At 38.9% G+C, this 18,231-nt stretch overlaps 1 protein-coding gene across 2 annotated transcripts in view; it reads left to right on the top strand.

The window, feature by feature from the left end:
- The window catches only part of Slf2 (SMC5-SMC6 complex localization factor 2), a 52,627-nt gene that overhangs the window by 24,989 nt on the left and 9,407 nt on the right, over positions 1 to 18,231 (top strand). Inside the window, exons 11-17 of one of the 2 annotated variants that reach the window (XM_051199977.1) lie at positions 839 to 980; positions 12,371 to 12,473; positions 12,899 to 13,075; positions 13,589 to 13,686; positions 14,721 to 14,808; positions 16,569 to 16,700; positions 17,041 to 17,118. In XM_051199977.1, coding sequence (XP_051055934.1) covers positions 839 to 980; positions 12,371 to 12,473; positions 12,899 to 13,075; positions 13,589 to 13,686; positions 14,721 to 14,808; positions 16,569 to 16,700; positions 17,041 to 17,118 — 818 coding nt within the window. Of the gene's footprint in view, positions 1 to 835; positions 981 to 12,370; positions 12,474 to 12,898; positions 13,076 to 13,588; positions 13,687 to 14,720; positions 14,809 to 16,568; positions 16,701 to 17,040; positions 17,119 to 18,231 lie in introns of both variants that reach the window. The other variant, XM_051199976.1, reaches the window with a different exon arrangement.

The following is an 18,231-nucleotide window of genomic DNA, read 5'->3' as shown; positions in this document are numbered from 1 at the left end:
ATCTGATTTTCTGTGTTCTTTGAGTACAAAGCTCTCAGATCTTACAGATGACAACCTTTAATGTTTAACAGGTGAGGTTATGTTATAGGGCCAGTAGAAATATTTGGAAGATTATTCTTGTATTAAATCACCCAATTAAAATTACTACTATTTAGGCTTACTTATTGCTATTGACACAGTGTCATGTAGCTTAGGCTATCTCAAACTAACTTTGTAAGCTGGGCTGGCCTTGAACTCTTGCTCCTTTCTATCTCAGCCTTCTGAGTGCTGGGATTACAAGTATATACCTCTGGGCTCAGATTTAATCAACTGACATTAGCTTGCTTATGAATTAACAACAGTATTGTCTTAATAGTGTGTTAATTGTGTGAGTGTTGCTTTCTCGACTTTGAAGGCCCTTTTACTACAAGAAGCATTGTAATTTAGCCAATCACTTATTGAAGTAGACTGTAAGGCCACTGAAGATGAGAAAATCTTCCAGTGTTAATGGTAGTTAGGTATTAACCAGTGTTGTAATCATTTCTAATCATTTCAGAGCATATTAATAATTCCTTATGATTTACACACTGATGGATCACTCTAATTTTCTTTGTATTATTTAGTTCACACAATCTGGTAAGTTACACTTTCTATGATGTACCTTAACTATGTAGTTGACATAGCATTAGCAGCTAGCATCTCTGTGAAGTCATTGTGATAAAAGCCAAGTATGGTGGCATATGCCTATAATCCCAGGAGGGAAAAAAATGATAATAATCTGCTTCACAGGCTGACTGCTGTTTTGCAGTGTGCCTTTGTGTACGAGTGATTTCAATAAAATAGTTTCTTGTGTTAGCAGATACTTTCAGTGACTCACCAGTTTGGCCCTGGATCCCATCGTTGTCTGATGTAGCAGCTGTGTTTTTAAACATGGGCGTTGGATTTGGATCTTTGTTTCCCCTGGAGACTCTTCAACCAGACTTTAATGAAGACAATCTAATGTAAGTTTTCTTCTCATAGTAAATGACAAAAAGATCTTCTGGGATATTTTTGAGACCGTATCTTACTCTGTAGCACTACCTGGCCTGGAACTTGCTATGTTGTAGGCTGGCCTTGGACTAACAGAGACCTGCCTGCCTCTGACTCCCAAGTGCAGAAATTAGAGGCATGCGTTACCACACTGGGCTCAAAAAGAAGATTTTTAATGGTGTCCTTTCATCGTCATTATAATTGACTTAATAAATTCAGTATTCATTCTTGACTTAAATTTAAAGCTGAAATCAATCTGGAAATACTTACATTCTTATCTTTTTTGGTTGTGAGCCTAGCCTTTAACTGCTGAGCCATCTTCCCCAGCCCAATACTTACATTTTTTAATATCTGCCCTAATCTAAAAGTTGTCATCATGTTTAATGGGGAAATAATAGAAACATTCTTGTAAAGAGTTTTAAAGTCTTTTCATTGTTATTTAATATTGTTTTGCCAGGCCAGCAAGATGGCTGATCAAGTAAAAGCACTTTCCATGCAAGCCAGGTAGCTTCTCCTCAGTTCTGTCTTTGGGACACATGGTAGAAGGAAATAACTTGATTCCCAAAAGTTGTCCCAAAAGTTGGGACCTTGTCACACACACCCAAGCTCACACACTACCTGCTCGTCTATGTACCTAACCCCACCTCAATAAATTCAATTTTTAAAAATGATCTGCAGATATTTATTGGCCAAAGCAGTTAGATAAAGGCGGGGAGGACCAAAAAATTGGAAAGAACTTGATAAAAAAAATAATTTGATAAATGACTTAGTCTACACATAAAGGCCCAATAGTTAACTGAGAGACTCTGACAGATAGAATTGGTGTGGACACCAGGGAATAAAATTTATAAAGAGAAGCCAGTAATCTTCAGGTCTCTGATTAGTAACTAGTTAAAAGTATACCAAAAGAAAGGAATTTAGCAGCAGTAGGACAAAAAATAAATAAATAAATAAATAAAAATCTAGAAATAAACCAAACTAGAAATGCGTGTATATAAATTACACGAGAAAAGATATTGTACATGATAAGTCTACATGGAATTCTAGCCTAAGTATTCAGATATAGAACTAAATGTCAGCAGGATTTGGAGGAATAGGAAGGAGACCATATACCTGATTCAAAATTCATAAAAAATAGAAATGTGAGGCAAAACTGGCCTTGAGTATAAGAGAGAAGATGATTTTATGTGTAAAGCCCTCCATGAAAGGAATTGTGAATTTGATCATATTTTTGAAGTCTTTATGGCAATTTTTTTTTTTACACGAATTCTCTGCGTTGTGACTATGCCATAAGAGGACAACAGATCCTACTCTAATGGTTGTGAGCCACCATGTGGTTGCTGGGAATTGAACTCAGGATCTGTGGAAGAGCAACCAGTGCTCTTAACTGCTGAGCTGTTTCTCTAGCCCTGGCAATGATAATTTTAAGTAATATTAAAGCAAACCTTCAAAATAAAGGAGACAAAAAAAGCATGTTGGGAGCACAAGTAAGAGCAAGAGCACACACAGCCTGGTCACAGACAAGGGCCTGGTTTTCAGTATGGAAGAAATGAACTAGTTGCAGAAAAAGTAAGTAAAAGCTTCTTACTTTTACTTTTGAGCACACATTCATCTTGGCTCATAAGAAAAATGGAAATTGTTATAATATGATGTGTCCAAAACCAAATTCACTTCCACAATTCTCTTTTCACTGTAACTGAACCCCTTGTTATTTAGGTACACTTCATATTGGAAAATACTTTGAACAGCAAAATTTTAGACATGCTCTAATAATTTAAATAGAAATAATGCCCTTCCTAGCTTATCAAAAAATCCTTTTATATTATTAGAACATTCTGTTTATGTTTTGAGACAGTAGCTCTGACTGTCCTAAAGTAAACACCTGCCTCTGCCATCTCAGTTGTGGGATTGCAGAAATGTGCCACTGCACTCTGTTTCCCAAGTGCTGGGATCAAACATGTGCTCACCCAGCTATATGCCCATTTTAAAATACCTCATAATTCTGAATGATATAAACCTTTAAGGGGCTGGAGAGATGGCTTAGCAGTTAAGAGTTTGTGCTGCTCTTGCAGAAGATGCAAGTTTGGTTCCCAGCACCCATGTTCATTGATTCACATCTGCCTGTAACTCCAGCTCCAGAGGATCCCTATTGATATATCTACATAGGGATATACACATTTAACAATAAACAAATACATAAACATGAAAACATTAACTACTTTTAGTATGTAGTAATGTATACAATGGACTTAAGGGTTTTGTTTGTTTGTTTTTCGAGACAGGGTTTCTCTGTGGTTTTGGGGGCTGTCCTGGAACTAGCTCTTGTAGACCAGGCTGGTCTCGAACTCACAGACATCCGCATGCCTCTACCTCCTGAGTGCTGGGATTAAAGGTGTGTGCCACCACCGCCCAGCTTGGACTTGAATTTTTAATTGATTTTAGTAAGCATATACAATAGTGGGATCAAATAATTGCATTAATAAAAAAAAGTGAATAGTATTTTGCAATATAATTTGGAGGGTTTTCTGGACATATTGTTCCGTGATTCAGAGTCCTTGCTGCTCTTCCAGAGGACTTAAGATGGGTCTCCAATGCCCATGTTGGACTATTCACAACTGCCTGTAATTCCAGCTTCACAAGATCCAGTGATATCTTCTGGACGCCATGGGCATTGCACTTACATGTACACAAACTCACACACAGATACATATATTACATACAACTAAAAATAAAATAACTTCAAAATTATAATTTTGATTATTTGACCCACTGAAGAATTGCCTCAGTCTGATTCGGTACCAGAAGTGGTGTATAGTGGTCGGGGAAGGGGGACACAGGTAAATAAGTATGCAGTGTGGTGAGAGCAAGCGTGTGTTCAGAGAGAATGATCAGGTATGCAGGGTGTTCAGAGGAATTTCAAGTGCAGTCTTTGACAAGTCTGTCTGTCCTGCCAGCCAGCTCCCTAATAATGACATGGAGACTTCTTACTAATTATGGAAACTCCACTGATAGCTCTTAGAACTTAAATTAACCCATTTATTTTCATCTATGCTCTCTCACGAGTTGTTAACCTCTCCTCCACCTTTACCTCCTGTTTCCTCTGCACGCTCCATGGTATCTCCCTCTGCTCAATTCCTCCTCCTCCTTTCTCTCCAAGGAAGTTCCAACTGTCCTCCCTACCTACCTATTAGCCATTTAGCATTTTATTAAACATCACAGTAACACATCTTTATATAGTGTAGTCAAATATCTCATAATATTTTCCCCTTTTTGTCTAAATAAAAAGGGAAGGTTTTAAGTCTTAACATAGTAAAACTGTCTAAGAATTATAAGGTAAGATTACATTTACAATGTCCAGTCCATTTGTATTTGGCAATTTCAGAGAAAACACTCTATTATATAATCTATCTTGATAAGTCCAAAGTTCTATACCTAAACCTCTTTCTTATCATAACTTGTATTACCAACCCAAAACTATCTTTTTAGACCTCAAAATGTTTTCTTGGATAAACAACTTAAGCTTTTATGTTTCTCAGCTTTATAAACTTTATACCTCTCTTGTGGGTTTTCTGAATTTGGTAGCAGGGAAAAGTAACTATAACTGTCTCATCTTCAACTCCATGAGAGACCCGAAGAGGATGTAATATTACCTCAGTAAAGCAAATATCTTCTCAGACTATAGAAATGACAGAAGCTGCTGGCTGCCTGGACAGTCACCCAAGGTTCCTTTGCAGTGTTGGAGCATCCATCTTTGGCCTACAGGCCTAGAATATCAGACACACTGTTCTGTGAAGCTGGAAGTTTGAATAACTTGTCTTGGCAAAGTATAGCAGTTGCCTTCTTTCGTGTCCTGCTTGTCTAATTTGGGCAGCAAATGCTAGCAGTCAAGGGAAGGACAGAATGCAGATGCCATGTGGAGGTTCTTTGATATCCGTCATCCTATTTTGAAGTAAATTGGTGCTATTAGAAGCAGACATATCTCACTGTCATGAAAAGCCTTGTTATTAAAACATTTATGCTATATTCCATAGGACTTTGAAGTATTTGAAAACTATCTGTTTAAAACGTATTGTTTGACCTTGAAAACATATGTAACATGGCCACAAATTAGATTTTTAGTTGAGTACTTACTAACCTGTGTTTCTTAATTATCCTAAATAGTTTCTAATAATAACTTTTGAGGGCTAGAAATTTACATTACATTGTTAAATGAGCTGAATAGTTACAATACCTTAAACAAAAGTAGTAACATATATATATATATATAGTATAACAAAAGTAACTTTAAATTTGTACCAATATACAAAAATCCATACCTTTGTAAAATACTTGAGACTACCAGTTTTTTTTTTTTTTTTTTTTTTTTTTTTTTTTTTAAGTTCAAAAGTACACTCAACAATCCACCCTTTTATCACACCATGCCTATGTTATATCCCTCCCGTTTTCCCTTCAGAAAGAGATCCCGGAATCTAATCTCCTTGGTTCAGCTTTTCTCCTGACCATGACAATAACAACTTGTAACCAGTCTCCCCCCCACTGCACAGTAATTATAAAAATCCATAACCCATCAAATGACCAAAAACCACCTACCCCACCTCTCTAGAGTTCATTCCTTCCTGTTGTCTGTAGACAATGGCATCTTTTGAGAGCCTGAGAAAATTGAGATAATAGTCAACTCCTGAGGAAACTAGCTATGGGGAATCTAGCCCTCTGCAGTGGCACAAGGCATAGCTCAGTCAGCAGCTTTGAAGCTGTTCTGGATGTAGAACTCTGAGGAGTCTGCAACAGAGGGATTCTAAAAGATTGGATCACCTGTGCCATCCAGTTTCTGGTCCCCTTGCTCTGGAAACACAAACATTCAAAGGTAAACATACATGTCTGCATTAACACAAGTATTGGCTGTGCATTGTACAAAAGCCAGCCAAAATGATTTGTTGTTATTGTTTTGGGTTTGAGCAAGTAACATAGATATTGCCTGTCTTGTAGTTTTTCTAGATCTATTTATTCATGTCTGTAGCCAGGATTTTCAAGGGGTCTTCCCTAACCAAACCTGATCTTTACCAACCTCGATGGAATCCACAACCTTTTGTTTTCCACAGAAACAAAAGCATAACCTCTTCCCTAAAGCAATATATTTTCTGGCTTCCATTTTAAAGTTAAGGCGCTACTAGGCTGGCAGTCCCTCTTACAATCCCATTCAAAGTCAACAGGCATCATATCGGATCCAGACTCTGTATTTCCCATCTTTATATGTCTTACTCTTTTTATGTTTTATTCTCTGTCTAAAGACTTTATTCTTATTTATAAACTACCTTTTTCTATGGCCATCTATATCCTTTTTATTTTCTTTTTTAAGCCTGTGCACGTTTTTTGAGCACAGCAACCCGTTTAGAGGGTTTTTCTGTCTGGATCTGTCTTTCTGCAGCATTCTCTGACCTCATGGGACAAATCTTAAACTGCTGTGTCAGCTTAGCACGTGGTGCTGGCACTGTCAGCCAGATCCATCCCACAGGAAGTAGCTGGTAGCATCATCTCACTATGCCTCCTAGCACCAGCCCATCTGAGAGACTACAGGACTAGAAAGCCACATCCAGCTCTCTGTCCAGAACGTTTCTTAGCTTTCTTAGGCCCTGTTTGGATATTTGAACTCCCACATTGCACAATATATATATCAGGCTTATTTGGTCCACTGCTCCCAAATCATGTCACAGACTTATTGTAATTATGAAAGCTCAGCCTTAGCTTAGGATTATCCCAACCCATTTTTATAACTTAAATTAACCCATGTCTTCTTAAATTTGCTTTCTTTTATGTGGCTTGGTTACCGTTACTCTGTACTCCGCATCCTGCTTCCTCTCCATCTTGCTGGCAACTATGCCTTTCTTCCCAGAGCTGTGTCTGTCCAAAAGTCCTGCCTATTCCTCCTGTTTAGGCTATTGGCCATTTAGCTTTTTATTTAAACCAATCACAGTGACATATTGATCAGTTTCTTACCCATTGGATAACTTTGCCACAATAAAAGGAAAAGATTACTAACTACTAACCTGGATTTCTTATTTTACATTACATTTTTTAATGAGATGCCTAGGTACAATACCTTAAGTGTAGAAACATAAGCAGTATGCTGAAACAAAAATAATCTTAAATTTTTTATCAATATACAAAAATCCATACCAATGCAAAGTATTTAAGACTAACAGTTTTTTAGCTTAAAAGTAGATTCAATCAATAATTTACTCTTTTTCCTATCATTTCTATACTATATCCCCCTTTTTCTTTTTAGAATGATATTGCTGAATCTAATCTTCTTTCTCCCTGACTATGGCCAATAACAACTTGTTAACAACCCCCTAAACAATGATGAACATCCATAATCCATTGAACGACCAAAAAGCATCCATCCCACCTCTTGGGAATGTGGGCATTGTGTTCCATAAACTGCTTCCTGTTGTCTGGGGATGACAGTATCTCTAGGGAATCCTGGGAGAGCTAGTTGTTTTGTTTGCTTGTTTGTTTAGTCTCTGTGTGATAGGAAAGTTAGAGCTTATCTGAAGCCTTGGCGGGAGTAGTCTCTGAGGCTGGACTATCTCACCTAGCAGCATTGGAGTAGTAGTGGTTGCAGAATTTTGGGGAAAGTGTAACAGGCATATTGAGAAGTGGATGTCTTCATTGTTCTTTAGTCTTTTTTTTTGTTTTGTTTTTGTTTTGTTTTCTAAAATCACAAACTTTTAAAGGATATGTATGTATATATGTATGTGTATTGTACATATACACACATATATATTTGTAATAACACAAGTATGGAATGTATGCTGTACACAAGTCAGCTAAAGATTTTCTGTTCTGTATTTGAGCAGGTGAAAGGCATCTGTCAATTTTATGTCTTTTTGTACTTTATAACCAAACTAAATCTTCATCCATGTCATAGGAAAGGATGGCATGTGTAATAAGTCACAAGGACTCTGTTACCAACAAAATTTATCATGTCCCATCGGCTCTTAGAGTTCTTCCCATAGTAGAAGGCTCAGCACATATGTCACCTGTCCTGTAGTCTTTCTTGGTTTCTGTCTATAGCAAAGATCCTCAGGAGTTCTTTCCCCAGTCAAATCTGCTCTCTATTTTTAAGAGAGCCATAGCTTTTTGTTTTCTGTGGAAACAAAAGCATAATCTTTCCCAATGCAACACACTTTTTGAATCCCATTCTGAACTTAAGACATTCTTAAAATATGTAGGTCAGTTTAATTTAGCAGTTTTGTTTGTTTGTTTGTATGTATGATGCATGCCCACAGGCCAGAAGAGGGCACCAGATCTCATTATGGATGTTTGTGAGCCACCATGTGATGGCTGGAAATTGAACTCTGGACCTCTGGAAAAGCAGCCAGTGCTTGTAACCACTGAGCCACATCTCTAATCCCTAATTTAGCAGTTTTCATAATCCAATGTCTCTCAGCAGCTATTTGGTTTTTTGTTGTTTTTGTTGTTCATTAGCATTTAAACAATTTAAAAGTCAATAAAGCACCATACAGGTTCCAGACAATCTGTGTATTTGCCATCTTTTTCCTTTTATATTACTTTATTCTCTCTTTAAAGACGCTATTTCTAATTTTTTTTCTATGACTATCCGAACCCATTTTCTTTTCTTTCTTTAGCATCTAAGCACATTTTTAAACATACTGTTCCGTCTTAGAGATTTTCCCTGTTGGGACCTGGCTTTACTAAGCACCTGTAGTGTTCTCTGACCTCATAAGACAAATCTTAAACCGCTGTGTCAGCCACCTTTTGGCTCAGCTTAATGCACGGTTCTGGCACATAACACTAGTGGCTGGCTCCAGCCTGCCTGAGAGACTGCAGGACTAGTAAGCCACATCAGGCTTCTTGTCCAGAATTTGCTTGGCATTCTCAGGCCCTATGTGTGGATATTTGAGCCTCCATGTTGGACACTATATGTAGAGTCTTTCTCTGTCCTATCAGCCAGCTCCCAAGTAATGGCTTGGAGACTTACTATGAAAGCCCAGCCTGTAACTTAGGCTTGTTCCTAACTAGCACTTATAACTTAAATTTACCCATATATGTAGCCTGTGTTCTATCCCTTGGCGCTTCCTCTCTTCCATTTTGTGCCTTCTGTTTCATCTCTGTGCTCCCTGGTATCTCTGCGCCTCAATCCCTCTTCCTCCTTTCTTTCTCTGCCCAGAAGTCCCTCCCTGCCTAGCTGTTAGCCATGTAGCTTTGTATTAAAGCAGTCACAGTGACACTTTACACAACAGCAGTGTGAAGGAGTGAGTGCACTGTGTTCAGAGGGGAGCATCAAAGACTACCACAGTCCCAGCCGACTGAAGAGTTGAGTCCGAAGCGCATTCTACCATTTTCAGTTGCTAAACCCATTGAGTCTCACATGCCAGTGTTCTCTCCCTTTGCCTGTCTCATAGCTGTTTCTTCCTGTGTATGCCTAGTGTCAGTCTTAAGTCAGATCCTCTCCCATGGCTTACCTGCAAGACATCTTTTTTTTTTTTTTTTTTTTTTTTTTTTTTTTTTTTTCTAGCATATCTTTCTCCAAGACTCTTCACTGTTAGACAATCTGCACTTTTACATAATATGCTGCGGTTTTTTATTTTAATTACCAATTTTCTGTTTTTCCTGTCCCCTCTCCCCCCTCCCCGGAGATAAGGGTCACTATATTACCTCGGTTTAGGCTCAAGCTGAGGTCTTCCAGCTTAACCCTAAGAGCTGTGAAATGCTGGGCCTCTGAACAATTTCCTCTTTTGTTCTTACCAAACTGATGTGCCTGTTATTTTTGCACATAGTTGCATCACTGCCTTTATATAGTATTTGCTGTATGCCAGACACCTTGAAGGGTTAACATAGTATCTTCATACAGTTAACTACAGATATTACTAGTAATTCATTCCCATGTTACAAGTGAGCTGGGCACAGGAAGATGAAGTAATTTGCTGGAAGTTATACAGAGGGGCCAGTAAAGTCCACTAAGATGCTACTTGTAAAAAGGGAACAAACGCAGCGTGTGGTGCCTCACACCCGTCCGTGATCTCAGCACTTGGGAGGCTGAGGCAGGAGGAATGCTGTGAGTTCAAGTCTCACTTAATGATAAATGGGAATTTCTAGGGCAGCCATGGCTACAGTTACCTAGTTTTTCTTTCTTTTTTTTCTTTTTTGTTTTGTTTTTGTTCTTGAGACAAAGTTTCTCTGTGTAGCCCTGGGTTAAACTTGTATGTCAGGCTCTTTTTTGTTTTGTTATGGTTTTTTAAGACAGGGTTTCTCTATGTAACCCTGGCTGTCCTGCAATTTGCATTGTAGATAGTTGGCCTTGAACTCACAGAGATCCCAATACCTGGCGCTCCCCCCCCCCCCTTTAAGTAAGTATGATGCCTCAGGTTTGTAATCCCAGCTTATGAGGTGCTGAGGAAGGAGGATAAACAAATTAGAAGCTGGCTTGGGCTACATAGTTCCAGGCTAGCCTGAACAGGGTGAGACCATCTCAAAAACAAAAAAGTGCAGGAAATATCACAGAAGGGAGGACAGAAAGAGTGTGCGAGTTGGAAGCTGGGAAGGAAAGCTGTGGGAGGCTGTCTTCTGGCATGACATGGCTGTTGTCCTATAAATTTAGCAGTGGTTACTGTGGAGCTGTAATCAGTATGTGATTACAAGAAGAGCAGGATCGCCTTTTTCTTTGCTGTGGCTGCCAATAACAGCCTTGCCGAGACGTAAACCCCTGTCATGCTCATGCAAGAGCCCCTGCCAAAGGTCGTGGGGCACAAAAGAGAAGGAGGAAGGTATGGAGGGATTTTCAAGGCACATTGCTAAAAGGAAACAGGGAGCTAGAGAACAGTATATACGATGCCACTGTTTGTAGTAAAGTGGGTTCAGAGGACCACTGTGAAAGGCTGAAAACATTGAGTTCTGACACCACATCTGTGGTTTTCACCCAAACATCAAAATGGGGTGGGGTGGGTGTTCTTTTTTTAACCACCAAGCCGTCTCCCCCAGTCCAACTTAGTTCTTATAGAGGTTCCATTGCACAAGGGCAATGGATAAAAGCATTGCCCATTTCATGATCAATTTGATCTCTAGTCCCTCTGTGTGGAACTTCCTTACCTCTAATCACAGGTTAGTGTGGTCTTCACAAGTTGCCTTATCTGCATGAAGGGAGTTTTCAGCACTTAAGTTCTTGTTGGAACCTGGAACAAAGACCAAATGTATGTTCACAAAGCACAGGGTCCTGTGTTCGTGTTTGCTTTTTATATGTAAGATGCTTGTAGAAGGAGAGACTAAGACTAATAGCAGCCAAGGGAAGAAACAAGTGGCTAAAAGAGTCTAGTTGGGGAGGCAAATCATTTGATAACGTTGTGAGGTTTGTTTTTTTTTTTTTTTTTTTTTTTTTTTTTTTGTTTTTGTTTTGCAAAATGAATATTGTTGGATTTTTATTGTTGTTTCAAGTAAAAATACATCTCAAAAGCCAAAATCCGAGGCTGCAGATATTGCTCAGTGGTTAAAAGCTCATACTGCTCTTACAGAGGGCCTGAGCTTAGTTCCCCAGAGTCTGTAATTGTAGGTCCGGGGTTCCCATGCCTTCTTCTGGCCTCCATTGGCACTGTACTCAGTGCACAAATCCACACACACACACACACAATTAAAAATTAAAAATCCAAGTTCATGCATCTTCTTTTTTCAAATGCTTAGAATTGCTATGTGTGCATGTATCTATATGTGGTATGTACATGTGTGTCCCTACTCCTCTGTATGCACATGCAGAGGCCACAGCAGGTTGAGTGTCTCTATATGGTTTCCCACACAGTTGCCTTGGGGCAAGCGCTTCTCACTGAACCTAGGAGAAGCTTGCCCTTCTCCTAGGCTAGCTGGTGAGCTCTTGGGACATATCCATGCCCAATGCTGCAGTTGCAGACACTTACAGCCATGTATGGGGTTGTACAAGGTGCACAGGGCTTCAGACCTCAGGGCTTCATGCTTGCATGGCACTGAGACATCTCCTTAGCCTCTGTGATGGCCTCTTCGTGTTAGTTTGGCAATTTCTTTCAGCCACTCAGAGGGCTTGTAAGAGTCATCAGTTCATTAATTGTTATGTCAGCCCTGTCTTTCCTAGCTTTCTGACTTGGGGCGTTAAGGAAAGTAGCCGTTTCAAATGAAAACTAAACTGGGTACAGTAGCATGCACCTGTAATCCCAGATTCTGGGGAGGTGGGGGCAGCTGAGGATAAGTTTAGGGCTTGCCTAGGCAGCAAAATGAGACCCTGACTTAAAAGTACTTGTTCAGAGTTTGCTACACTATTTCATACCTGCCTTCCTACTGCTTTTGTTCTGAAACACATGCTTTATTCCCTTCTATATAGTCTTGAAACACGGAAAACGCTGGGGGAAAAAGGAAGTGAAGATTTGTCTTGTAATCCAGTTTTTTCAACTCTACCTGAAACCAACATTCTAAATGTAGTTAAGGTATGAAAGACTTTGTATATCTGTAGCACACAGATGGAATCGGTTTTGTGGTTGTTTAAAATTCCACTGGTTTCTTCCCAAGTAAAAGGTCTTAGCAATTGTATTTCCATTATAAATGCATTTTTCTTTTATTTTAATATTATGAGCAAAGGGAACTTCAGGTCAGAAGTTACAGTATAGTTTAGTGACCAAGAATTAATTGCAGTGTGAAAATATTTAGTTGCTGAATCCAATCAATGATATTGAAAAATGGAAAATACTTATCTTTTCATTCTACTGTTTGTGTTGCGTTTCTTGCCTTTTCTAAACATCTGATAGTTGGGGAGGGGATAGCTTTTTCTTTTTTTTTTTTTTAATCTTGTCAAGAATAAAATTTAAACTCTTGAGGTAATAGGTAATATTTTTTCTTTGTGCATTTCTGACAGTTTCTAGGCTTGTGTACATCTATACATCCGGAAGGTTACCAAGATCGAGAAATAATGTTGCTGATTTTAATGCTATTTAAAATGAGTTTGGAAAAAGAGCTGAAACAGATTCCATTAGTAGACTTTCAAAGCCTCCTGATAAATCTCATGAAAAACATCAGAGATTGGAACACAAAGGTAACATTTCTTAAAATTTAGGTGTTGCGCCAAGGATGGCTAGAGAACTAAAGCATAGTTCAGTAGTTGCATCCGTACGTGCCTAGTAAGTGAAAGGCTGGACTCCATAGCAGAAGAAAACAAAATTACTGTAATAGGATCCAAGCATGCAAGAATTTTCAGGCCTTGAATATGTATGATCCTCTTTCTCTCTGTGTGTGGGTGGTGTTGTTATTGTTGTTGTTGTTATACACACTTTGGAAAACTGGTATTTCAATACTTTATTGTTTTTCAAGAAGGACCACCAAATATGTAAAGTATAGCAACAACATGAGAGTGATATGAAACCCTAGCAGATGTATGTGACCATTCTAGGGTCTAGGGTACTTTAAGAAAAAAACAGAATTTGTATTATATGCAGTTTAGTAGGTTCTAAATGGCATGCATTTTCATAATTCACAGTTCTGTTTTAGTGACTTCCATTAAGGCAGGAAGGCCTGTAGATCTGATCTGGGCAATGTTCTCTTTTTCCAGGTGCATGAACTCTGCCTGGGCATAAATGAACTCTCCAGTCATCCCCACAACCTTCTGTGGTTGGTACAGCTGGTCCCTAACTGGACATCTCGTGGAAGGTATTGAAAAGTGAGATAAGCATCAAGATGTTTTACAATGCTCCTGCTAGTTAAATGCTTTGAAATTTTTATTGTGAAACAAGGTCTTAACTATGTAGCCTCAGGTGACCTCAAACTCATGATTCTCCTGCCTCAGCCTCTCCTGAGTGTTCAGTTTACAGGCCTACGCCACCATACCCACCTTGGGACTTTTGTTTCTACTCATCATTCTTTGAAACTTCTTTTATTTTATTGAGGGGAAATGTGTAGAAATCCTGATTATGTTACTTGATTCAGAACATGACTATTCTTGGCTTTATTTTCAGCTTATCAGATAAGTCAGTATTCTGTGACACTTTAATACAGTTCCTCATATTGTGATTCCCCCGGCCATAAAATTATTTTCATTGCTACTTCATAACTGTAATTTTACTATGGTTATGACTCATAATGTAAATATTTGTTGTGCAGTATATCTGATATGTTACCCCTATGAAAGAGTCATTCGAACTACCCCCACCACCAACACCCCACTGCCGGGGGTTGAGAACTGATGGTATAGGTGATACATAGCAAAAATTAATTTGCTTTTTGCAAGGTTTCTCTGTGTAGCCCTAGCTGCTCTGGAACTCTCTTTAGACCATACTGACCTTGAACTCAAATCTGCTTGATTCTGCCTTCCCAAGTGCACCACACTCGGCTGTCTTTTCTGCTTTTGTGAGATAAGTTTTTAGGAGCAAGCTGAGTTTGGAGCTCACAATGTGGGGGAGGGTGATCTTGAACTCTGATCTTCCTACTAAACCCTAGGATTGCAGATGTGTGCTGTCACACCAGGACTCAGGGCGTGCTGGGTAGGCATGCTGCCACTGAACTATCCCCAGCTCTAGGCAGGCATAACTTGGTGTACACATATTTTACATGAACACCGATGTTCTATAACAGTTAATTGCTTCTGCAAAAACCTTGAAAGACTATGGCTCCTTTTGGCTCATTTGCTTGCTTGTCAAATTATATTGTTTGAACACATTATAAAAACTTTTCATTTCTACTTCTAGGCAACTGAGGCAGTGTCTCAGTCTGGTGATTATTTCAAAGCTTTTGGATGAAAAACAGGAAGATATCCCTAATATCAATAATCTTCAGGTATAAATACACTTTTGTTTGTAATAAATGGGAGAGTTAGTGAGATGTTGGGAAATTTGATGAACCCTAAATCAGAATTCCTAACTAGCAGGATGTGGTGGCTCATGCCTTTAATCCCAGCACTACAAAGGCAAGAAACCCTGTCTCAGAAGACCAAAACTAAGGCTGGGTGGTGGTGTCTAGTAACTTTAATCCCAGCACTTGGAAGGCAGAGGTAGATGGATTTAAGTCCTGATTAAACTTAACTGTAAGAATGATTAGGTGATCTTTTGCATTGTACTTATAAAATGGAGATGGTATAGCCTCTACCCTATAGGACAGTTATAGACAGATGAATTAATCTGTAAATAAACTGAGAAAATCATAATGTGCTTTTAGCAGGTATGACATTGAGAATGTATTCTATTTCCCAGGAGTAGCAGGATTAGAAATTGTGGTCATAGGATTAGAAATTGCAAAGTATTAACCACATCTTACACCTTTTTTAATTTAAGTGGTCTTTATGGATCATAGAACTTAATGTGGTTTGCCTCCAGTACCTGTTCAATAGAGGACATGACAGATATATATGAATACATGTAAATGTATCTTACAGGAACATCACTCTGAGTTCTCATAACTTTGCAAACTTAATAGCACTAATAGGACTGTGGTGATTTCAGTGTAATTGGCCCCCATAATCTCATGGGATGTGGCACTATTAGGAGGTATAGCTTTGTTGGGGTGGGTAAGCCTTATTAGAGGAAATGTGTCACTGTGGGGGCAGAATTTGGGGTTTCCTATGCTTAGGATACTACCCAGTGTCTCAGTTGACTTCCTGTTGCCTTCTGATCAAGATGTAACCAGCATCATATCTGCCATGCTCCCCCTCCATGATGATAATGGACTGAACCTCTGGAACTGTAATCGAGCTACCCCACCCAATTAAATGTTTTTCTTGTAAGAGTTCTGTGGTCATGATGTCTTTTCACAATAGAAACTTTAAGGCAAGGACTGCCCTTAGTTGGATTTGAAAATTCATAAAACTTTGTGTGTCCCTGTATTATTCTTGTTTGAATTGCAGTTCACTATGAGTTATTAGGTTATGTCCTAGGAATAAATAAAAAAAAAAAAATTAGACTATGCTCTGGAAGACACAATCTAGTAGTATGAACCATTATGTGTGAGAGCAGTATTAGAATATGCACAAGATACCATGCCACTCTGGTTAGTTGGAAATGGATTTGGTTGCAGATACATGGGCACCGTTCCTGAGCCACAAGATAATTAAAAATCCTCATCCTGTTCAGCAATATTTATAGCCACAAGGATCTTGTCTATCGCCTTTTCCTTTATATCTATAGAAAAGAGAACTGCATAAAATAATTAGCCATCAGGCTTACTACTTGATGTCAACCGAACCTGCCACTCACTAATAGCCCAGTCAGCCTTGAACTCCCAGTGATCCCCCTGCTTCAGCATCAAGTGTTGGAACTGTAAGCATGAGCCACCATATTGGACATAGTACTTCTCTTTTAGAATTAAATGACCTCTATTATAATATCATTTGATTTTGTTCTAAGCATTTAACCTAAATTACAAAGACTAAATCTTAACATAAAACACCTTCTTAAGCTATCGAGGACTTTCACATAAAGAGAAAAATGGGTATTATAGAACTACCAAGCCACGAAAAGGAGCCAAAGTGATCGTGGGCACCCTGGGATTAGCTCAAGATAAAGCATGTACTAGAATTGACCGAGTCTCTCTTCCCTTGATAGATCTCAGTTCTACACCGATATTTAGTGCAGATGAAGCCTTCTGATTTGTTGAAGAAAATGGTCTTGAAGAAAAAGGCTGAAGAACCAAATGGAACTATTGATGACAGCCTTCATTTAGAACTAGAAAAGCAGGTATCTAGAGTTAGAGCTCGGAGAATGCATAGGGGCATACAGTAGACAATGTTTTAGAGTTTATTGCTGTCAGAAAATTCTTCAGACTTGAGAGCTGGGTGAAAGAGCAGATGTTAGTAATTGAATGTGCTCTGTTGTGACCCTGTACTAAGACAGTTATAAGGTGGTAAAAACAAAGCACTTAATTTAGAAACCAGAAAGTCTGGTTTAAATGAATGGCTTTTCCTTTCTCACACAAAGCTAAATCCTGTCTCTTCTGAGCAACTTTGCTAATTGATAGACTGGGGTGGTATTATGCTGGCTTTTTTATGGGTAGTAATTTTCTTTGTCTCTCTAACAGGCATACTACCTGACCTATGTTCTCCTTCATTTAGTTGGGGAAGTTAGTTGTTCTCATTCTTTTTCTTCTGGACAACGGGTAGGTAATATTCAGTGTTATTATAAATAGATGTTTCCATTGATGGAATGAGTGAGCATGTGTGTGTTAAGACTTGGAAGTTGACTGGTTTTGCTGTAGAAATCCAGGAGTCATAGTACCTGCAACCAAATTATAGTGACAAGAATTATTTCTCAACAGTTGTTTGTTAGAGTAGAGCTTAGTCACCATAACCTGGCAATAGTATATGTTCATAAGATACCAGGGCCAAGTAGACTAGCTTTTAGCTGGTTTATTCTCATTTTCTTCCTTTGAAACTCCACTCGCTTTTGTTTTCCTTTAGGAAAACTAAAATGCCTTTAAAAATGTTTATTTAGAGGAACCTGGGAGATGACTTAGTGGTGTAAAGATCCTTTGCTGCCAGGTTTGACAACCTGAGCTCAACCCCAGGTGCAACATGATGGAAAGAGAGGCCAAGGTGTGAATTATCTCTGCCATGTGGACACCGTGGCACATGGACACACACAAAATTAAATTTTTTAATGTTACTTAGAAATGTTTGCCAAGTTACAATTAAACTACTGTTCAGTCTACTTCAAACAAGTATTTCTGAATTATCTCTCCATATTAAGAATTTCATTTTGGGGCTGGAGAGATGGCTCAGCAGTTAAAGAGCACTGGCTGCTCTACCAGGGGTCCTAAGTTCATGTCCCAGCAACCATACGGTGACTCATCTCTGTTAGAATCTGATGCCCTCTTCTGGCATAAAGGTATACATGCACACATATACATGAAAGAAAGAAAGATTTCTTTCTTTTTTAGACCAGGCTGTCCTTGAACACACAGAAATCCTCCTGCCTCTGCAGGAGGATTAAAGTTGTGTGATGCTGCTGCCACGACCACCATCACCTGGCAAGAATATCATTTTTGAAGCCAGGCATGGGAGTGTATGTACATCATTAATCCAAGCATACCCGAGAACCAGGTTAAAAGCATGTGCTACTACTAGGCCTACTGTTTTGTGTGTTGTAAGCTAGTATCTCATAGCCCAGGCTGGTCTCCAATTCCTGATGTAGATGAGGGTGACCTTGAACTTATGATCCTCCTTCCCCCTCTTAAGTGCTAGGATTAAAGGTATGTACCACCTCTGCAAAC

Source organism: Phodopus roborovskii, unplaced genomic scaffold, assembly GCF_943737965.1.
Source record: "Phodopus roborovskii unplaced genomic scaffold, PHOROB, whole genome shotgun sequence".
NCBI classification, from domain to species: Eukaryota; Metazoa; Chordata; class Mammalia; order Rodentia; family Cricetidae; genus Phodopus; species Phodopus roborovskii.
The sequence above is the reverse complement of the archived record's forward strand: the minus strand, read 5'-3'. Positions and strand labels throughout refer to the sequence as shown.